This window comes from Lacerta agilis, chromosome 3 (assembly GCF_009819535.1).
Source record: "Lacerta agilis isolate rLacAgi1 chromosome 3, rLacAgi1.pri, whole genome shotgun sequence".
NCBI lineage: Eukaryota > Metazoa > Chordata > Lepidosauria > Squamata > Lacertidae > Lacerta > Lacerta agilis.
In genome coordinates this window covers 82,012,023-82,035,145 of record NC_046314.1, presented here as the reverse complement: position 1 = coordinate 82,035,145, position 23,123 = coordinate 82,012,023, and the positions used below count along the sequence as shown (strand labels likewise).

General features: G+C 41.5%; 1 protein-coding gene across 5 annotated transcripts in view; it reads right to left on the bottom strand.

The window, feature by feature from the left end:
- The window catches only part of CMTR1 (cap methyltransferase 1), a 34,426-nt gene extending 13,351 nt beyond the window's left edge, over positions 1-21,075 (bottom strand). For 2 of the 5 annotated variants that reach the window (XM_033144572.1, XM_033144567.1), the window contains exons 1-17: positions 20,859-21,071; positions 18,313-18,447; positions 17,392-17,546; positions 13,738-13,896; positions 13,057-13,149; positions 10,567-10,638; positions 10,087-10,181; positions 9,935-10,007; positions 9,522-9,720; positions 8,932-9,050; positions 7,985-8,081; positions 7,054-7,186; positions 6,191-6,370; positions 4,495-4,551; positions 4,025-4,082; positions 1,270-1,338; positions 408-539 (exon numbers count right to left, since the gene is read on the bottom strand). In XM_033144572.1, the coding sequence (XP_033000463.1) occupies positions 408-539; positions 1,270-1,338; positions 4,025-4,082; positions 4,495-4,551; positions 6,191-6,370; positions 7,054-7,186; positions 7,985-8,081; positions 8,932-9,050; positions 9,522-9,720; positions 9,935-10,007; positions 10,087-10,181; positions 10,567-10,638; positions 13,057-13,149; positions 13,738-13,896; positions 17,392-17,546; positions 18,313-18,442 (1,821 nt within the window). In that variant the 5' untranslated portion in view covers positions 18,443-18,447; positions 20,859-21,071. Of the gene's footprint in view, positions 1-407; positions 540-1,269; positions 1,339-4,024; positions 4,083-4,494; positions 4,552-6,190; positions 6,371-7,053; positions 7,187-7,984; positions 8,082-8,931; positions 9,051-9,521; positions 9,721-9,934; positions 10,008-10,086; positions 10,182-10,566; positions 10,639-13,056; positions 13,150-13,737; positions 13,897-17,391; positions 17,547-18,312; positions 18,448-20,461; positions 20,481-20,858 lie in introns of those variants that run through there. The other 3 variants (XM_033144570.1, XM_033144573.1, XM_033144571.1) reach the window with 3 other exon arrangements.
- Positions 21,076-23,123: the final 2,048 nt, after the last annotated feature.

Genomic DNA, 23,123 nt, shown 5'->3' with positions numbered 1-23,123 from the left:
ATTAAATAAATAAATAAATAAAGAGTAAACCGTTATTCAGCTTGTTTAGCAAGCTTCTCTTTAGCCCTCACAAGCGAGGGACTTAATTTCACTGAAGAAATTAAGAAATTGTGTTATCAGAACATGATAAGATCATGTAGTTGGTGAAATTATAAAACAAGGTAAAGCTTACTATAAAAATTGGCTTGTAATGTATCAGTGAGATACTAGCAAAGGGAATCCACAGACCAAACAACCACCATGGCGATTTAAGCCAGGATCTAAAACAAGACCATTCCTGCGGATAAACAGGAGCAACGCATGGCTGAATGAAATTGCAAACCAAGCACCAACTTGCTTAAAACATTCAGGGTTGTTGTTTTTTCTCGCGCTGAAACTCATTGTTACATTTCATTATTACCACTTACCCCTAGTGCTAGAAGGAACTTCTGCTCACTTCCTGACACCATGCACCTGTAATCCAGCACAGGTCGGATTTTCTCCAAGGTTTTTGAGTTGAGAGGTGTTGGTTTGTAACTGAAGATCTCCATGTCAGCACCCTAAAACAAAAAAGAAGAGGGAATTGTTATCCCAAAAAAGGCTATCACAATGACTGGAATCAAGGAAGTCGTTTCCATGCTCCATAAACTGCATATCTCCACCATCTTCCAGCCCAGACACTGAGTCCAGCTCCAAGGGTCTTCTGGCAGTTCCCTCCTTGCAAGAAGTGAAGTTACAGGAGGCCAGGCAGAGGGCCTTCTCAGTAGTGGCACCTACCGTGTGGAACGCCCTCCCATCAGCTGTCAAAGAGATAAACAACTACACGACTTTCCAGAGACACTTGAAGATTATTGGGAAGTTTTTAATACCTGATGTTTCCTTGTATTTTTATATGCCCAGACTGGCTAGGGCAACCCACTCAGATGGGCGGGATACAAATAATAAATTACTATTACTGATGTAGTGACATTTTCTGCCCCCACAGCCAGTTGTCAAAATAACTGCGCAATGCTGCATCTGATCACAAATATATTGTCTGCAAAACTGATTGTTTGAACCAGAGAGTTTATAAGTAGATACATCCGTTTAGAAAAGGCCGAAGCAGATATACCTCTCCGTAATAGCCAGCTCCAAACTTACAACGATACACATCACCTTTTGCTGTTAACAGCAACCAATATAAGAAGCCTTGCAGGGGGTGTTTTCCCCATCTTTGCTTTCTGCTGTCTCATGGTAAAGAGCATTAATTTAATCTGAGCATACAGAACAAACGGCAACCGGAAGTCTCACCTGAATTAGCTCAAAGAACTTGGACTTGGGATCAGAAGAGGATGGAGCAACTCGGGCCTGGTCTGGAATCTAGAGCAACCAAAGAGAAAATGAGTCAACAAGGATTTCATTCACACATTACATTTATTCCATCATTGCTTCTAATTATTTGCTGTTCATCAGGCATAGAATAAAGGGGACATATGGAGAAGCAAAAAGAAACCAAGGCAGAGGCACATTAAAATATTATCGTATTTTACGCTCCATAAGACACTTTTTCCCTCCTGAAAAGGAAGGGGAAATCCCTGTGCGCCTTATGGAGCGAAGGCTTCACTCCCGCTGCCTCCCCCCATCCCCCGCTGCGTTCAGCGGGAGGTGGGGGGGCAGCGGTGATGTTGCTGGATCGTGCCAGCACCTCCGTTCCCCGAAAGAAGCTTCTTTCGGCGAACGGAGGTGCTGGCACGATCCAACAACATCCTCTGCGCTTCCCGCTGCCTCCCCCATCCCCCGCCGCGTTCGGCGGGAGGTAGTGGGAGGCAGCTGCGATGCCTGCTTTTGGGATTGGTGGGCGGCAGGGAGGTTGGTGGAGGATTTCCTCCACCACCCATGCACTGCCCGCCGATCCGAAAAGCAGGTTTTTGGGATCGGTGCAAGGCACAGGGTGGTGGAGAAAACAGCGGGGATGCTGCTGCTTTCTCCACCACCCTGCGCCCCGCACGCCGATGCCAAAAGCAGGCTCATCCCCGCTTGTTTTAAAGGGACATGAGAGGGGGGAGAAACGGAGCCGCTGTGATGGGAGAAGGGGCTCCCCCTCCAGCGCCCTCCTCCCTGCCTTTTAGAGGAGGAAAACCAGGAAAATTAAAAAAACAGGTGTGTCTTGTGATCCGGAGCGCCTTATGGACCAAAAAATACGGTAACTTACTTTGTAAAAGACAGAAGAGCTTGAGTTTCCCTGAGTTACTGATGGATCAAAATTAACTTGTACTCAGGCTATTTTTGTCCTCTCATTCACAATCTCTCTGCCTCTCATGAATGAAAGAACCCAACGCTTGAGCAGCAGCATTGTTTTTGAAGTATTGCTACACACTACTTCTACAGCTTTTCAACATGCCTGCAAAACACCCAGTAAACTTTGGCAATTGATTTCAATAGGAACAATGGGAACAGCAGTTCCTTTTCAAATAAAAAGAAAAAAGTACTCTTTCACACAATAGATAATTAAGCTGACAAAATATGTTGCCATAAAAATCCCCACAATCCAACTTTCATGCAGGGATGACAGGTTGCAGCTGAAGAGTCAAAGCTCCACAGTGGAGCCTGCTGTCTGAAATCCTGGTGAGCCACAGACAATCAGTGAGTTAGATGGGTCAATGGTCTGAGTTGGCATTAGGCAGCTTCCTGTGTTCCTATTTGGTTTTCTTCTTCTCAGCTATGAGAGACGAAGTATATGTATCCAGTGGCCCCACTTATAGCAAGGATGAGAAACTTGTGGTCCTCCAGCTGTTGTTGGACTCCACAGCCCATCAGGCCCAGTCAGTGATCAGGCAGGATAGAAGCTATAGCCAACAACTCCTGGAGGACCCTAAGTTTTCCACCCATTTGCTACAGAGTAGTTTCCATGAATGCTGAAAGTGAGGTCCTTTTTATGTTTGGGGAGAAATCGCTCTTGTCTAAAAGGATCAATGTTTATTTATGTTAGGGTCCTATGGAGTATCCTGAGTAGCAACTCATACACATGCCAAAATACGACTTCTTATTTTGGCTAATTAACCAAAAACAGCACTGCACCATGATTCTCTACTCACAATCACTAACTTCATTTAGAACAATATACCTAAAGCATGTACTAACAGTGTAATCAACTTATCAGACTGTGACTACAAAAGGGGATATTGAAGCACTCTTAAGAGCTGGCTAGCACTAAGTGGCATTGTTCTTTTTGGTTACTTAGGGTATGACATTCCCTTTTCGTCCACACACACAGAATGACATTTACTCTCTCAGCCTCTAAACATTTTAAGCCAAAGAGATATTTCTCAGATAATAGGAATGGGATACATACTAAAAAGCAAGAGCTGTTACTTAAAGATTCATCATACATTATGTTTCAGTCTACGCTTTTGTCACAGGAATATCAATTTGAAATAAAATCCAAGTGATGAAAGTTTGAACTTCATTAGTTGCACACTTCTAACCCAAAAAAGTAGGGTAGCCAAGAGAGAAAGAATTCATTCTGAGACTGTATGTGCTGTGATACCTCAAAGAACACTGTATTTTTCAGTGTAAAAAGCATGGCCTGCAGCTTTGTAATTTACTTTAATAGGTCAATGCAACTTAGTATAATGATCAGTAATCATATTCATAATCTAGGCCAAGGAGACTTGCTGTCCAAGATGACCTATTGTGGTGTGTAAGTCAGGAACAGGCATTTAATATATGGATGCTATATAAGGCAGTTTGCATTCATCATGAATGTCTCAAGTAAGTTAAGCTCGCATTCACAATTAACTTAGTACTAATTTTTCTGTCACTGAAGATCTTTAGTTCAGCGACAATCCCACCCTTTGGGAAATGAATTTTTTAAAAATCTCTTTCTCCAACCACCACTCTCTAAATACACAGAATTATATATAAACAATATATACAGTCCCTAGCATGCCCTGTGTTTTTTTAAAAGGGAAGATAATCCTCTTCAACAGAGAAGACAGAGACTTCTATACACATTAAAAAAGGAGAACTACTAAACTATAGTTTGCTGTTCTGTGGTTTTACTCACCCCCCAGAGTCGGAGGCACTCCTTTCGGATGTCAGCCTGTCGTGGTTCATTCAAGGTTCTAGAAGAATTTTTGAATATTTTTCTGAATTTTCCAGTAAAAAAGATAATTCAGCTTGCCCCCCCAACACACACATCTGTCCCCAAGAATGGATTCTTCTTTCCAATTCACATAGTGATTTATGCACCATAAGATGAAAAACAAGGTGAAGAAGACCCCCAAATAAACTTCTGAAATGCTGCTCTAGACCTCAGAAATTACACCTGGAGGATCTGTAAAAGAATTCCGCAAAGCACAAACTTGGCTCACTGACTTGAATGACGCTAACTCAGCTAACATTCCCTGGAATGGAATCACTTTCATGCAAGTCTCCACCAAATGAAGGCTGTAACATCTCAAACAGTACAAACAACAAACCTGAATCACAGTTTGGCCCTCACCCAAGAGTACCTTTAAATAGAAATATACTTACGTGTCTTGAACAAAGGCACGGATTTTGGCCAGTGCTTTGATCTGAACAGCGCAAAGTCTGGAAGAGAAAGCAGGTCCCAGCTTTAGAATAGGTTATCTACTAAATTGACAACGTAGCTATCTGAAGGTCCTGTGAATCAGAATGCACATGAAAAATAACCAACAGACAGAACGACCAATTTCAATACAATACAGTAACTGGCCATGCTGCAATGCCAGGGAATTGAGGAACATTTTCACTCTTCCTTCACAAAAGGAGGTTGGGTTTTGTGTGTTGTTGTTTATGTTAACCTATGACTATTCCTATCTGTGCAGAAAGTAAGTTTTATTATTATTGTTACTTTTCAGGTTAAAAAGAAGAGAAGGATGGCTGGTCAGGATAATACAGAAATGTTGTTGTTGTTGTTCAGTCGTTCAGTCGTGTCCGACTCTTCGTGACCCCATGGACCAGAGCACGCCAGGCACGCCTATCCTTCACTGCCTCCCGCAGTTTGTTAGTAGCTTCGAGAACACTGTCCAACCATCTCATCCTCTGTTGTCCCCTTCTCCTTGTGCCCTCCATCTTTCCCAACATCAGGGTCTTTTCTAGGGAGTCTTCTCTTCTCATGAGGTGGCCAATGTACTGGGGCCTCAACTTCAGGATCTGTCCTTCCAGTGAGCACTCAGGGCTGATTTCTTTAAGGATGGATAAGTTTGATCTTTTTGCAGTCCATGAGACTCTCAAGAATCTCCTCCAGTACCATAATTCAAAAGCATCAATTCTTTGGCAATCAGTCTTCTTTATGGTCCAGCTCTCACTTCCATACATTACTACTTGGAAAACCATAGCTTTAACTATACGGACCTTTGTCGGCAAGGTGATGTCTCTGCTTTTAAAGATGCTGTCTAGGTTTGTCATTGCTTTCCTCCCAAGAAGCAGGCGTCTTTTAATTTCGTGACTGCTGTCACCATCTGCAGTGATCATGGAGCCCAAGAAAGTAAAATCTCTCACTGCCTCCATTTCTTCCCCTTCTATTTGCCAGGAGGTGATGGGACCAGTGGCCATGATCTTAGTTTTTTTATGTTGAGCTTCAGACCATATTTTGCGCTCTCCTCTTTCACCCTCATTAAAAGGTTCTTTAATTCCTCCTCACTTTCTGCCATCAAGGTTGTGTCATCAGCATATCTGAGGTTGTTGATATTTCTTCCGGCAATCTTAATTCCAGTTTGGGATTCATCCAGTCCAGCCTTTCGCATGATGAGACTGAACAAGTGAATAAAGTACGCTAAAAAACAGAAATTAGCAAGATTTCTTACAATCAACTGATAATACCAGTTTTATATTATCACTGCAGAGTAGAGAAAGCCCTGAGACTACAATATATAAGGCAGGAGTGGAAAATCTAGATGTGCCATTAATCATGCATCTACAATGAATGGTGCCTAATTGGCATTTGAAAACAAAGGACAGGACACGAGTTATACAGTGTTACTTCATTATTCACCTTCTGCCAAGCACACGTATTGATTTGACTGACACATATACAGCAGAGAAGTATGTCCCATAAAGTTCATCATTCACTTTGTCTTGTGAACTAATCCACAATATATGGACTATGCAGAGGAAGAATTATTGGAAGCAGACAGCTTAGGAAAAGTGACTAGCAGAAAGGGTACCACAAAACCCTGCAATTTCTTCTCACTGCCCTTCAACTCACCTTTCATTTGATCGGATTATGTAATCATGGAAATCATGGTCACCATTGATTACTTCCAAAGGGACAACGAGGTTTACATCCTGGTCTGTGTTGCGTAGCTGATTGAGTTTGATGTTCACCGAGAAAAGATAGTCTCTCACGTCATCAATTCCAGACTTCAATCCTCGGCATACCACATACCTGCAGGGTGAGACAGACTATTTGCTCATTAACTATAATGACCTTCTGATGCATTGTGCCAAACTGTAAGATGAAATAAATACAGCTTTGCAAGAGGCGATGACAACCTTTATTGGTTATCATTTATTTTATTACTTCCACTAGTGCAAAGCACTTTCCCAGTTCCATCTTGTTTTATTCCTATTTTAAGGACAAGAAAATTAGAGATACTGACTTGCCCCAGATGAGCTGCAGTACCCTAGGCAACAATCCTGCAATTAACTGGGAATGTGCTTTAGAAACATTTTATTGTGATCTGGGCTTCTTTTGGCAATGGCACCAGAGGCATCAAATTCACTGAAAAGAAGGTATGTATGATTTCTGGTCATTTTCTGTCTGATGAAATTTTACTTCAAAAGTATTTGAAAAAGGTAGGAGGCAAAAAGAAACTTCAAGCACAGGCATTAACGAATATAACAGCATGAAGGATTACAAGTGATCCTCTCATTACAAAATTTAATTGCCTCCCATTTAGCAGCTTGAAGTACAAGGAAATATTTAGCAAAACAATTTGAATGTGATACAGCACCTAAACTCTCATAGAGTTTGTAGCAAAGCTGCAGCAACTTCAGACCGTTTTTTATCAGAGCCGCAGTGTTCAAAGAGACAGGTACCTTCCACTTTCCACAATGCTCAGGTCTCACCTTTCAGAATTGGCAGGGCGACTCGTCACAGGTTTGAAGATTGACACGCGCTCAAAGCAGCAGTAGAGCAAGTATACGAGGCCAACACTGAATGGCGTGAACAGATCAAAGGTTTTGCAGACGAAGTGCCCTCCTGGAGCAGAAAAAGCAAATTGAAGCTACACCTTACAAAGAGAAAGGAGAAACACACACCACTTTATTATTAATCATATTTGTATCCCACCCTTCCTCCAAGGCACTGAGGGTGGTGTACATGGGCTTATCACATGTTATCCTGACAAGCACCTGTGAAGGAGATTAGGCTGAAAAACAGTACCTTCTACACAATAAACATAATGGCTGAGCCGGGATCTGGATGCGTGCCTCCCCAATCTGTCCCACACACTGTCTATTTTACACATGATTTATGGCAGCAGCCATTCTTGTCCATATATGATTTGGAGGATCATGCTGTGGAAATCTCACAGGATATTCTCTTGGGTACTTAACAATCACATTTTCAAAAATCATTCAGCCCTTTCACCTCCATTTACCACTTCTCCCCTAATTCCCCCAAAAGGGAAGAGATTGGACAGAAGGGATTCCAGCAAATTACTCGGCCTGCTGCCTTCAGAACGTTTCCATGGTAAGCTGGTAATTCCCAGAGCCAACATAAAGTTCTCCATTGCCTCGCTATGAGAATGTCATATTCTGCAAATACGAGGAAATGCCAAGTTTCCAAATCCAAATCCAAATTTTAAAAACAGTGATCCATAATTATAGAAGAGGAACGGAAGGACCAACACCTACAAAAACGAAGAGGCTGGTCTCTTACAAAATACTGCACAAGGTGGGGGTGGAGATAAGAGAGTCTGAAATAGTTAACACTAAAGCCACAAGGGACAGAAGGGGAAATACAGAGATGGGGGGGAGTGTGTGTGTGAAGAAGCACCTGTTCGTATGACAGAGAGTGCTGTGAGGAACTGGCAAAGAGTCAGCTGCTTGCTTAGAATCTCTTGGATGTTTTCCTGACCCTCAACAGAGAAACCCTGAAACACACAACAAACAGCAAACCTTAATGCAAATCACATTTTATGTAACTGAAACCCAGTATCACATTTCATGAAACGGAAAACTTAAATTCAATTCACCCTTCCCTCTTTGGAGAGCAAGACAAGCCACTGCCTGCCCACAGAGCTGCATGCTGCCTTCTCCCTCCCTGGGCTTAACATGTGCACTTCTGCCTTTCCATAATCAGGGAAGAGGAAGCTTGCTTCTCACTTTCAGTAAAGAGATAGCTGAGATAATAGTAAGGATGGAGTGGGGAGTGAGCAAAGAAGGGAGAATTGGTGGAAGTAGTCCTCCTCAGTCCAACACTCAGGAGGGTGGAGGATCATCTTCATGGCACTGTGCCTCATTAAAGAGTCTGTTCCTCCTCCGCATCATCCTTCTCTTCACACCTATCAGTTCAGTTCATCACACAAGGAGCCACTGTCATTGTCTGTCACACAGTGTACACACACATACACACAGAGAGTTATTCAACCAGAAGGAACAAGGATGCACTTGCAGAGGGTAGCAGCAGCTTTCATGCTGTACACTGAGTGCTCAGATTTGCTGGTGAAGGACATCAGCAACAAATCTATGCTGTGATGTTCTATAAACCATCACACCATGTATTTGTTGATTTTATTTGTACTGAAATGAAACCATTCATTAATCCAATCCCAAAACAAACCTGATCCATTATCTATATCCAGAGGTAATTTTTTTTGTGTGTGTGTGTGCGCGCGCTCTGAATCACATCACATTTATAACAAGCTAAATGTCACATCACAATGCACAAAGCTAGGTCCCTCTCTTAGCTCAGGGAACAAAGGAAAAAGAGAAGGAACATACCCCATCAGCCATCAAGAAATGTACCCCCTTGCGATCTGTATTGTCCAGCACAAAATTCTGGAAGGCAGTGATGTTCTCGGGACGGGTGATGTCTCCATCTCCCTCAATTCCTTCTTCACCTGTGCGCAAGGAAAGCAAGGAATTTGCTCTCGTCTGCTGTGTATTATTGTCATTACATACCACAGAATCATTTCCAAAGATTTCTCATTATTTCATTTTAAAAACTTATGACTACACTTCCACATAAAGTGATCTGAGAAGTTTTGTAAAAGAAGTGCCACTTCTCTCATCTCTCGTGATGTTGGTATTCCTTGCTATTCTTGGTAGTTTCCACACTTGATTACATCCTTTGTTTAAAAAAATGAGACACAGTGGCAACAATCTGTGCATCCTGCCTGCCTGTCTCTAAGATCATATGGCAATCAACTTTCAAAAATTATACAACTTCTGTAGGCACTGACAGAGCTGTCCCCAAAATGTTTCAGATTTAAAAATGCACGTGCATTCAAAACTCTTTAAGTCTTTGACTTGATACTGAAGATGAACTATGAGGGGGTGGGGTGCCATGATAAATATACCCTTGTACATACCATAGTAAGGCTCGAAGAGCTCACTAGAAGCAGCAAAGAAATCCTCCAATTTGAAATCATTTGGTCCTTTTAAGGTCATGCCAAAACCTTTTGCATGCCACTTCTTCCTCCAGAGGACATACTCTGAGAAGCCCCCGGGGCCAGCACATACATCAGCAAAGTACAGGAGTTCTGCATCACGATCTCTGATTAGAGGTTTCTACAAAAATGGAGAAGGGATGAGACTCAAAGCACCTCATCAGAAGCAACCCACTAACCAAAACAACAACTGCATTGCCTTACTGTATCCCTGACTGCTGGGACACTTAAACAAACAAACAAACAACTATTTTAATAAAACTGAAGGATTTTCCCACCCAATTCACCCATTCACAGAAGACACTGGAGATTTACAGATATAGAGAAACCTTTACCCCTCTAGAATCCTTTGGGTTTGTAAACATGTGGTCGAAGACGTAGTCTAGGTTTGCCATCTTCATTGCTGCTCTGTAAATGCAAGAGGGAGACTTGTTAAGAGTCTGCCCTTGCTAACTCAAGGGCTGCAAATCTGAGATCCTCCATTGACCTGTTTAGGAAGAAGACTCCGCGGATCATCTCATAGGGGTTGGACCTTGTACGAGCTCGGCGCATTTCCTCTCCATCCAGCTCATCAAACACACTCTGGGAAAAGAAGGAACAAGTCTAATTTGACAAGGAAGTCAAAGTATAGTTAAATAATATCAAGTTACAGGAACCTAGCTATAGGGGAACAGCAATGAGCTCAAAATTCTCTAGCTGGAGGTATTAAGATGCAATAACTTAGGCAGAACCACTACAACATTTTGAAGCCAGTAAGAAATAAAGGCCTGCTCAAGTGAGATTTAAAACACTGAGTCTTAGAATTAAATTCTGGCCTAGAAATTAACACTTTATATTGCATGGATGAAGTGTCTAGGTCACTTGACCCCAAATGTCTCAAAACAACCAACTTGCAGAGCCTTCAGATCTTAGATATACTCCCATTCTCCGCCACGGAGAGGCTATGTCCCCAACAGATAAAACTCACCTTGCACTGAAGCATATTCTGTAGGAGTTCTTCTCCACAGAAATGTGTTTCATCATCAATCACCAGTTTTTTCTAGAGAATAAAATATGGGGGAAATGAATAAACAAACAGAACATCTTCCTCTTTATTAAGACACTGTTCATGTGGCAAGACACCTTTCATGAAAACATACAAATCTAACAACAAGAAAATAGTTTGGGGCATCTGCTCTCAGGTGGGAACTCTGACCTACTTACTCCTTGTGTGCCAGTTGTATGGACACATCACTTTTTCAGTATGAGAAATAGGACTGAGGGACTGGAACTGTAGACACCTGCCTTCTTCAACAGCTTCCCACATGTGATTCTTTTTCAAACTTTGAAAAGAAATAGTTTAAAGAATCATGGGCTAAATGGAATACTTATCTGATTTGGGGCCATACTTGCTGATCAAGCAAGTGATGCACATGGAGATGGCTTGAGACAGGAGCCTAATTTCTTAAAGAGCTTTGCTTTAAAAAAAAATCACCTATGCTAATAAAAACTTGGATCAAAACACTGAAAGGTGACATTTAGCAAATAGCCCTATGCGTGAACCCACTCCAGACTTTTTGGGTGACATCAGATAGCCAAACTTGTTAACTAGGTGCAATCATTACATACTGGCTACATGATCTCCACTTCATAGGCTCATGTAGCCTGCAAGAACCACTCTCTATTTATAACAAAAAACAAAGCTGCTGCTGAAAGGGATGCAAAACAGGGATGCTGGGAAGGGGGCTTCTGAAGACTATTTTAGGGGTCTGAAAAATCTCTTGGGAGCATGGAAAACATTCACCCAGTTTTAATTTTTAAAAACTGTGCAAGAAGGCAACTTAATGAAACTCTGCATATAGGAAACAGGTTTGGTGTGACATGCTCAAGGCTACCAATGAATTTGTTTGATATTTAAGATCAAAGCCTGGTTGCTTGGGTCCAAGCGCAATGCACTCTTTATAAGGGTCACAGCACTTTTTATAAGGGTCAGAAGCAAGGCTGATCAATAATCAGTCTGTTTCACTGCAACAGGAAACAGTATGTATACAAGTACATATTAGGAGTATGCATCTATTTCAACTTCAGTTTTCAATCTAAGAACAGTTAGATATCTACTCACCAGGCAGACTAATAAACATGGCATTTTGCAGCCTGAAGAAAAGTGAGGAAGCTAGCTTTGTATAAACACCCTTAAGAATCACTGCAGTGCATCAAACACTTGCCACTATATATCATTAATAAAAACGGCTGGTATCCAAGGAAAAGAAAAATCCTGTCACTGCTGTTATTTACACTTCTGGCTAGGCTGCAGCGTTTCAAACTATATCACTGGTGAGCAGCAATATTCTGTGCCAGGCAGGCAGGCAGAGAACACTGTACAAAATGAGAGCATCACTACAGAAAATGCGGCTTCCTGCTGTTGTGATTAAACAGCTTGTCAAGGTACTCAAGCTCTCACAAATGTAGCAATTACATGGATGAAGCTTATTCACACTGCAGTCTGATACTGAAGAACAGAGGGAATAGCCCTCGAATACCCAAGTATGTTAATTTGCTCACTTCACATGGAAGTATGGACTCAGGTTGAGAACACAGAGCTCAGCAAGATAATGAGTGTAAACACACCAACCTAGGACCCTGGCCCACATCACCCAGCAAAACATTTTTTAGTACAGAAAATGGAAGAGCTGGACTGTTTACAGGTCCTTCTCAACAGATGGTTGTTGTTAGTCAAGTAATAAATTATTATTATTATTAGAGATAAACAACAATATGACATTCTGTAGACATCTGAAGGCAGCCCTGTATCAGGAAGCTTTTAATGTCTGATGTATTGTGTGTTCTTTATACTCTGTTGAAAGCCTCCCAGAGTGGCTGGGGCAACCCAGTCAGATGAGCGGGGTATAAGTAATAAATTCTTATAAAAACTATTACAGTTTGAAGTGAATGTCAGCCAAAACATTGGGTGAACATGGGCAGTCACTTTCTCTTCAGTCTAACACTACCTGAGAGGGTCAACATGAGACTAAAATAGAAGAGGAACCATATACCCCACCCTCAACTCTTTGGAGGAGGACAAAATAAAAATGCAGTAAATAAATTGTAAATAGAAATTCATTTACATAGGAGTTCATTGTGGACCATGCACTAAAATAAAATGTTTGGAGCTCATCTGTAATTTTTATTTAAAAAAAATATTGAGAAAGTCAAAATCATCTAATTATATTTTTATTGGCATTTATTAAATGTATTTTTTTTTACTTCAATGGGATTCCCTAATATTAATTATATTTTAAAATGTTTACTCAATATTTTGGTTATTCTGACCCGGTCTTAATGTGTTTGTGTCGGGGAAAGGGCATCACTCAAACTGCATTACACTTTTGCATGCAGAATGGCACCTCTGGACTTGGTACCCAGCCTCTCTGAATCCTTAATTGGCTTAGCCCTTAACTCTCTTCCCCATGCTTCATACCTTGCCTATAGTCATCCAATCCTTCATTTCCTCAGCATCTGGAATTTCAGTGGTACATTCTGGGAACCAGTCCACTTGCTCATAAGCACTAGCCTGTGAACATAAGAAAAGATACCGTAAGTAAAAAAGAAGACTGTGTATGCTGCAGCAAAATTTAACTCCTTAACACTTGGAAGTAAACCAGAAGCTCAACACAGTCTTTAATGTTGAAATTCAAATAATGTCTTTAAGAGAACCATAGTGTTTTCATAACACATGGGCAGGCAAAATGTTCATGTGACAAATAAGATTAAGGAAGTTGAAATAGATTACCAGACAGAGGACAGGATTCACTTAACAAATCCTGTCAGAGGAAGCCCTGCACATCGGGGCTTTCTCCACTCTCTTCCCCACCACTCCAGGCTCTGGGGGCCGGGGCCGGGTTGATGCAGGGGGAAGAGAGGGGGGAATCATTCCATCTGGCAAGCTAAAATTATTGTGCTGGTGGAACTATCAAAAGAGCAAAAGGCTTAATTCCTCCCAGAGGTTAGCACCATTTGCAAGATATAAGCCTTCAAACCAAGGGTTACTTTGCCACGAACTTCACCTGACCCAGTGGCCACAAGACCTCTCCACAATGCCTAACAGATAAGTGGAAAGCACAAAGAACATGTAGAAGGAACAAAATGTGCACATAATTACCTCTGGCTCATCCTTCCAGTTGATGCTGACTTCTCCATCAAATCCTTTCAGAGTCAGCCCCAGACCTCGTCTTCCTTTCTGTTTGGAGGCCTCAACGATCTCTTGTCTCCCCTGGCCATATTTTCCGAGACCTTCACCTTCTCGAAAACCCATTTTGGCCTGTAAGCCAATGCAGAATAAGCTCCTTAGTAACATCTAACAACAAATTTATGCACTCCTTCTGTGCTTAGGCTGAGAACTAGCAGAATAAATAAATAAATCAGTTCCTGTGATTAAAAAGTTAAAAGTATTGAGTGTACTTAATGAATCTCATAGAAGACTTCCGGACTCTCCTTCAAGTGTGTTCAACTTAATTAGAATGAAGCTAGATCAACAGAATGAAACATGTAAACACAAAAACAAAAATGAACTGCCTTGCTACAAATGAGTAACCTGTGAAGAACTCAAGAGCTATTTGCCATTTATCAAGTTTATCAACCTGTAAGTACTCTGGGTTCTTTGGACAGAAAAGTCTGTAATGAGACTACAGTTGTGATCATGGTCTCTCTCTCTCTCTCTGTCTCACACATGTCAGAAGCCCAAAGCAGTTCATGTGAACCTCACAACAGTAAACAGGTGGGATTCAGTTAGCCACAACCCTTCAGCCAACAGCAGGATTTTCAAACTTGTGTTCCAGGGAACTCTGGGGTTCCTTGGAAGCTTATCAGGTACAATTTAAAGCAGAGGTTGCCAAACAGTGGTCTGCAGCATGTCTGTGAAGAGCAGGTAGACGGCCAGGTTCTAAGGTGAGTGGGATGGACTGGAAGTGATGGGGGGAAGCATTTGAAAGGAGCAGAGAAGACTAGAGGTTTAGTAGTTTAATCTTGATTTGATTAAAGAGAATGTAGCATCATTACAATTGCTACAACAGGCAGAAAAATCATTAAGTAGTCCATCAAGACCCTCCGTAATTTTTCTATGGTCCATTGTGGGGGAAGTTTGAGAACCACTGTCTCAACAAACAGATCAGGTAGGTAGCCATATTGGTCTGATGCAGTTGAAATAAATAAAAACAAACAAACTTAGTTGGTCTCTAAGGTGCTACTGGACAATTTTTTAATTTTTTAATTTATTTCAAAAAACAGATCAGTAATGGCAAGCAGGTTTCCCTGTAAAACAGCTCACATAACACCTAGAAGATGGAAGTAGCAGGAGAACTGGGGTACATTCTATGCTACACTCTCAATTAACACAGAGTGACCCTAGGATCCTCTGCTACGCACAGGGATTCTAGAGCAGAAATGTGAAGATTCATGACAAGATTCATGACAACCTTAACAAGAGGTTAATTGAAGACAGATATTTGAAAACCATAGAAATAAAGCAAATAGAATTATAGATCTTGTCGGTTATATTTTTTCATTGAAAATATTTTTAAAATTCCTTTACACTATTAAACACCTGATAATTTCTAATTAAATTACAGATTTAATTTAAAGTCAGGAAGGAAAAACAGTACCGACCTGTGTTTCTAAGACTGCAAACCCCAGTTCCTCAACTGTCAATTAAAGAAAGCCAAAGTCTGAAGGGGAGGTCTAGCTTTGTAGCTCAACTCTCTGGAATGTTATACTGATGGAAAGACAGGATTTTCGTACTGTAGCACTGCCACCCTCTGGAATTCCCTCCCTAGAGAGACCAACCTAAATTCTTCCTTGCAACTTTTTAGGAAGCAAGTGAAAATATTTCAGATCAAGCCACCATTTTGACTTTTTGATATTTTATTTTGTACTGGTTCTTATTGTTACGATTCACCTATAGTTTGTTACCTTGGACAGAATATTTTGTAATTAAGTAGATCAATTATTTCTTTGGCAGCATTTATTCTTTTATAAACATATATGAGCTTGGGATGTTCAACCAGAGTTGTGACATTCCTTGGGGAATTAAGAAGCTGATTAAACAACTTTACTCCTAGAAACACAAAGAGGAATACAGGACTCACTCAATTTCTTGTAAATAACTATCAGGAACTGATTCCTCAGCTAGTCTACACAAATAATCACACACAAACAATATAAGCTTGGAGGGGCTCATTTATCCCCTAACAACTGCACACATTTCTTTAGGAGAGCTCACCTCACACTGAGAACTGTAGCTCTAGCACAACTTACAGCAAACCCTCTACCATGAAAGTAATTACTGAATTCTGTGATGGATTTAATTACCGGTAACTGCTCACTGACAGATAAGAATTAGCCAGGCCTCTGTGAGCCAACGGCAATACTGATGAGGGCAGAGTTATTTTCATAAGGCCTGAGCAGTTCACTCAGAAAAGTTGCATCACAGAGAACCGGAGCCCTGAATTTCCGCCCCAATATAATGCTTGTATAATTCTAGAGGCAAGGTTGCTACCTTATTCCCTGGTAGGGTTCCTGTGCTTTTAATACCTGTGTGACATACTGAAATTCAACAAGTGGAGATTTCCATATCATTGGATCACAAGGGTAAGAAAAGCTTCACCTGCTTCTGCCTGCTATGAAGCAGTTCAAGATTACCAGGAAAAAGATGTCAGTTCTAGACTAAGGAACAACCTGTCCCAAGTTCAATTTCTGCAACCTGTCCAATACAGCTGAAGTAGTAGTTGTTAAAATACTGAAGATTGGAACATTTTATTATAAATGCAAGAGCATTTTTTGTAATATTTGGAAGGTCAGCTCTAAAACCTGCATGACACTTCATTGAAGTTGTGCACATATTGCCTAGGATGATCTATTCCATATTTTTAAAAGGTTGTTTAAACTATTCACACACAGGAACTCACATGGTACCAAACAGCAACATGACTCCAGTGCCCCAAACAAGGAATTCCATTTGAATTTAATTTATTTTTAAGATTCATTGCACTAGGAATCCATCTGAAATTCTTATAGCATGAAGCAAATAAAAAGAAGTGGGCTATAGAGTATGAACATTTGGATGTAGTCTGAGAACATAGGTGCACTGATGTTTTGCTTTTGCTCCCGAGGAAATACAATAATAATGGATTAAAAGGTTTATAATGCAGATTTCTCTGTCCCAATTCACGTTGTAAATGGCAATACTAAAAGCAAGAGAAGAGTGCTGAAATCACTTCTTTAAAATTACTAGCATATAGGAAAACTGAACTTTGGTTCATACCTTTCCCCGAAATGCCTCTTTCCAGAAACTTGCAAACAGCAGGTAAGGAGACATTTAAGGACAACAAGTATGACGGGGCAGGTAAGTACAATGTGGAGTGCTAAGCATACAGTATATGTTTCAGCATACAGTATATGTTTCAGCATACATGGTGGCTTTGAAGTGCTACCCAAAACAGATAACCACTCCTTGATTTTGAACCAGATATGCGTTTGAATTTTAAAAGTTTCCCCACCAACACCTACAGCTAGAAATAAGCTGCTAAAAATAAATGGTACAACTTGAAACTTAAAGGCAAATTATGTAATTTGCAACATGACTGTGACTATGCAGCCTTCCAGCTTTCCTAACTAACTGAAAGAACACTCTAGACACATATTTGGCCCATGTTCCAATATAGCTGGGAAAGGGAATCCTACCAAGTGGATCCCACTGACAGTGCTCTTATTTCCCCCAATTTGGTTTCCACAAGATGTTTGCAAGGGTGCTCTGACCTACCATAAGCTTCTGGGACACGCTGTTATACATGGAGTATCGGGAGGATGTGCCCTGTACAAGGGAGTCTGCGCTGAACTTATTGCTGAAAGAGCCAAGGACAGGCCGCCTCTCACTGATCTCGCCGTCAGATTCGCTGCTGCTTGTGGTGGAAGACTCTGAAAACCAAGCAAAGGGAAGAAACGCTCAGTCTGTGCCACAGCATAATCAAGTTATTCATGGACAAGAACATAGGTCTATCTAGCTCAGTACTGTCTACACTGGCTGGCAGCAGCTCCCCATGGTTTCAGGCTTACCTGGAGATACTGAGGTATGAATCTGGCACTGTCTGCATGTCAAGCATTTGCTCTACCACTGAACTATGCCCCTTGAGCCTTACAGTTCAATTCACTGCTGGAAATCTCTTTAAACTGCCACCAAGTGCTGTAGGAAGCAGACACCCCTCAAACACAATCCTTAGTGTTGCACTGGAGGGTAGGACTCAAAACAATGGGTTCATTAGTCCTATTCCTATTCATGTGACAAGGAAGGAGATTCCACTTAAAAAGCAAGATAAACTTTCTAGAAGAGCTGTTTGGCAGCAGAACGGACTCCTTCAGGAGGTGGTGGACTCTCCTTCATTGGAGGTTTTTAAGTAGAAGTTGGATGGCCGTCAGTCATGCAGCTGAGTCAGAAAAGTTGTTTTATAGACTGCAATAACAAATGAAAATTCCACTGACTTGTTTGTACCCTATATAGCCCCTGGTACCTCTGACTTCACATGGTACTCACAATGGTTTAACTATTCTTCTCTGGAAATTAGCAAGCAGGGTTCTAATGACACCAGTTAGTCTATGACTCCATTCTATGTCCAATGAAAGGTTGGTTGCAGCACAACCAAGTTTGGATGTGGACAGGCCCATGTGATGTTACCTCTATAGTTACCTTGAGCTGCATGATTACCAAGTTGCGTTTCATCATCTGATGTGGAGCTGAGGGTGAGACCTAACTCTTCGATCCTTTTCTTCTGCCTCTTTAGGGGACTGCTATATTCAGGTTCTGCTCGTCGCTTCATTTTCTCTGCAAGGAGAAAACAAAATATTTAATTATTAAAATATTTATATATTGCCTATTATAGGGGCATCGCAAGGTGGTGTACAACAATACCAAGAAATGCAATACAAATACAATCAAAATGATTACAATGCAATCCGGTGGACAGTAAAAATATTCTTAAAATCCCAGAATGGCTGGTGGTAGTAGTCAGAAAAAGTCATAGTTAACAAAAGAGGTTTTCACCATGTGCCAGAATTGAAAAAGAAGTTTCAAACACACTCATAAGTGTGGCATAATTTTAAGGCAGTGGACTATTCAGGTTTTCAGTCCTTATATAGAAACGTTCTGTTAGGAAGAGAACTCTTTCCTCTGTGCACTTTCAAGACCGCTCATGTAAAATAGGAGGGAAATCAGGAAAGCAAACAATTTCCTCTCCGTTCATTTAAAAAGAGTGAAAACACATGAATAGGCATTTTCATAGCATGTTTTCATTCTACCACTTTCATCATACACCAACACACATCCCAGTAGAACTCAGTTCTAATTCAGGTTTCACTCCTAAACACATAAGAGAAAAAACAGCACAATCCTATTGTTGTTTATTCTCATTGAGGCTTACTTCCAGGTTACTGACATACAACTGCATCTTAATATTGCAATCCTAACTACACTTGCTAGTGAGTAAGCCCTATTAACAGAGTGGGAGATGCTGCCAAATAACCATGCACATGACCTATACATACCGGTAGCTACTCAGAAAGTCCTACTGAGTCAGCACCAGCTTACTTCTAGGTAAGAGGCTGCAGCCTAAGCTTGTTTAGTTATCACAGTACATAAACAAATAACAAAAGGTGCCCAAAGTATACCACCAGTTTAGCAGGTAAGTCCTGAGTTAACAAATTTGTGAAGAACCAGTTTCTAATCCCAGAGCATTCAGAAGCCTAAAGTTATAATGTTAATTATATGAGCTCTCATATATTGCAATAATGTAGTTGTTAATACTGTACATCAAAAGCATTATTTTTTGTTATGGGAGATAGACTGATACCACTGCATAATAGGGCTAAATAACACACCAATGAATTTGCCACTCCTGGGATCATTAAAACTAGGAGAAGACAAAATCTAAAATGTGGTACAAATTTTGTTGAGGAAAGTGAGGAACAACAGTAACAGCACTGTGGCTATGCTTATTAACGGAGATGAACACAACATTGTTCATTTGTACAAATCATAAAACTGAGTAAAAAGTTGTATTGGCATAGTAAAATTTCCATGATGAAGCCATCCCCTTCCAGTCTCCCTTCAATCAGCAGGAGAAACAGCAGCTAGTTAAAAGGAGTATCAACTGGAAGATTCTCATTTTAGTTCTATGGGCGACATTTTACAGCACAAATCATATACATGCCTACTTAAATCCCATTCAATTCAAAGGGGCTTACTTCAAGGTATGTAGGTATATGATTCGAGCCTATCTATCACTGAGCAATGAGGGATTTTACTGAACAGTAGCACTGAGTCACACTAACTTGGAAATATACATGAATTATATAAAAGAACACTGCACAATGCTAGAAGATCTCACAATACATTGGGGGACAGTCTCAAATTTTATTCTGAATATGTACAGAGTCTTCAATACCCAACAGAAAGTAAAGCACAGTATTGTAACAGATATTGTTTCTTCATCCAATTGACTGGTTTTGTAACAAAACCCATTTCTATGACGAAGCCATTAAGTGCTCAACTAGGAATATGATATTTTAATTCAGATGCCAGCTGGTGTACTTATATTTACCAAACCTTATGGGGGTGGGAGAGATGGCCTTAATATTGCCGCCGCCACCACAACAAAACAACACTAATTTGCAAAGAGGACTGAGGGCGAGACAATCAGAGGAAAACACCAGAGCAAAGGATGGAGGTGGCTTAGGTAAGGGGAAGAAGTTGGGATTCCGGGTGGAAGCTAAAGGGAGCGTGTGTTTCTGTGCAGAATCCACAGTCTGGAGAGCTGCAACCTGACCTCAAGCAGGCTTACCCAGAAGTAAGTCCAAATGAGCTGAAAAGAACTTATTTCCTGGGAAACATGCTTAACATCTCAGCCTTGGTAAAAGCGGGAAACCGGGAGATGGAGGCGAGGGAGTAATCAGGACACAGGAGAGACAGAAACCTATCTAGCGATGCCTTCAGGAGGGAAGGCCTCGGCCAGGCTAGGAGACATAACGGGGAGAGGCAGGAACTGGGGCGAGGGAAGGAGAGGGGCAGACAGGGGCGGCCAGCCTGGAGTATTCTCGGGAGCTACAAACAAGTGGTGACAATCGGAAAAGCAGCATGACAGGGGCGGCGGGGGGGGGGAGAAGTAGGGGGAAAACGGGGCCCCCGGAGGCTCGTTCGCTCTCCCCGACCCTCCTCCCGGGAGCCCTTGCTACACTCACACGAGGGGAAGGGGGAGGCTCTGTCTTAGGCCGGAGCGGGAGATGAGGGCAGAGAAGACCGGGAAGGCCGAGCCTCAGCCCCCTCCAGACACGTGCCTGGGCTCGAGAGAGAGAGGAAAGAAGGCCGAATCCCCCCAACTCCTCTCCGCCACAGTTCAGTTTCGTTTCCCGGCAGCTCCGCACTGGGACAGGGGCCTTCCTTCGCGCGCGGCGCAAACTAATGACGCAATGGGGAGGTGAAGAGAAATCCTAGAGAGGCGCCGAGTGCGCGAGCCGCAGCGCCCCCTCGTGACGGGAGGCTGCAGAGTGTGTTGAAGGAGCGGGAAGCAGCTCAGAGCCCCCGCTGCACCTCGCGCAATGAATACTGTACATATAATAAGGGAGTATTAAGCGAAAACGTAAGCTTCTTGTTCCCTTTAATTTGACGTTTTAAAAGTGCTGTAAATAATAATGCAGCGCATTTGGAACAGTCTACGTGCTTCACACGTAGGTGAAGGATAGCTCAGAGTAGACCCATGTCCACTTGTTGCCTTGCTAATTAGCATAAGGAGGAGACAAGTCTACAGAGCTGTATTGCTCAGGCAGATACTCAGACCATAGAAATACGATTGGTAGAGAGGACTCTGTCTGATGTTACGGTGTTTCGCCTTCACTCCTGGGAGGGAAGGAGTAACTGATATGGTTTGAAGTCATGTTTATTGTGTTATATTTCCCCCCCCCAAAATACCCATTTATCCTCAATAGAACCCAATAAGACAGACATATATGCATGAAGTATTTATTTTTAATGTGACCCCATTGAGATCCCAAGATAAAATTTTGCAGAAAGCTCTTTAAAATATGAAATAATTATTTTTTTGAATTCTTTAATCATATTGATTTTTTATATCACTTTTTAAAATTTTCAAAACATTAAATTTTGTAACTTAACTTATAAATTTAAAGTAAGTCCATCATGTGCCATATCATATTAAAGCCCATGAAGTTCTGAAGAGATTTGTATTTTTAGTTTTGAATTATTCTGGGCTGAGCTTTTAAGATTTTTGTGTATTCCAGCATGGCCAAGATTGTCAATTTTTTTTGAAATTTCAAACCCTCATAATTAAAAAAAATAAATAAAACAGATCTGGGATCTTTTCTTATTCTACTTTTAAGAAACAGAAAAATGAAAGCAATATAAAATGGTAAGGTAAATGTCACTGGATCACTTGACATGGAATGCCCCTAACCCCCCCCCCCCCAAAAAAAGATGTGCAGAATGCGTAAATATGTAACAGATGAAGTCTTTCCAATTTCTGTGCTCCATGGAAGCGACCAGATCTTTTCCCCTTCAAAGTCCAGGTAGGTGACAGAATGGTTAACACCTTCAAACAGTCCAAAACAAATACATACACAACAAGCAAGCTTCACGTGGGCGTATCGATGCAAACCAGAGATCGCTAACCTGTGTAGTCCAACAACACCCACTATACCTTGCCCATGGCCATGGTGGCTGAAGATGATGGGAGGGCCACAGATTCCCAGTCCCTTGTGTACACCCATGACTTTAAAATACAGGTACTTGAAAGCATTTAAGAATAGGCTTGTCCACAGCAAGAGACAATTGATAAGGAGAGTGGCGGTTTTAAAAAATATGACCAGGAGCTTTTTCTACCAACAAATTACTACAGGCAGCAACCATTTTAGGCATGCCCAATATGTGCACATCATGCCCAACCCGGATAGTGACCTGAAAACATCACCAAAGAAAGGGGAGGACGGGGCAGGGGCAGGATGGAGTGTTTGCAGGCATTTTCAATGGTGTTTCACTTAAACACATAACCCCCATGTCAATTGGGAGATGCCTGTAATTGATAAGATTCATGGTCTCTCTTAAGAGTTGCTTCACCCACTAGAGTTTCCCTTAAAAATATCAATTCTATATACACTGATGCATGTCTCCAGTAAGCACATTCAAACAGAGTGAACACCCTATGAAACAGACACTTCGAAGTCGACACATGACTATGCAGATGCAATGTCATGGCAGGGGACGGCAGCTGGGATAGCAGAGCAGAACATCCAGAAAGGTAGCCTCTCTCTTCTGAAACAAGAGTGTTTCCAAAACTCCCAAATAACAGAAATCAATTAGAACTAGGTGCACCATCATGTGTAACAAGGTTCAGATAGCAATGCAGTTTGCCTCATTTAACCCATTCCAATAAACTTGTTCCAGCTGATTCCCAAATTGGTGCTCATGCGCCAGGGTGGTTTCGAGGGAGGAAG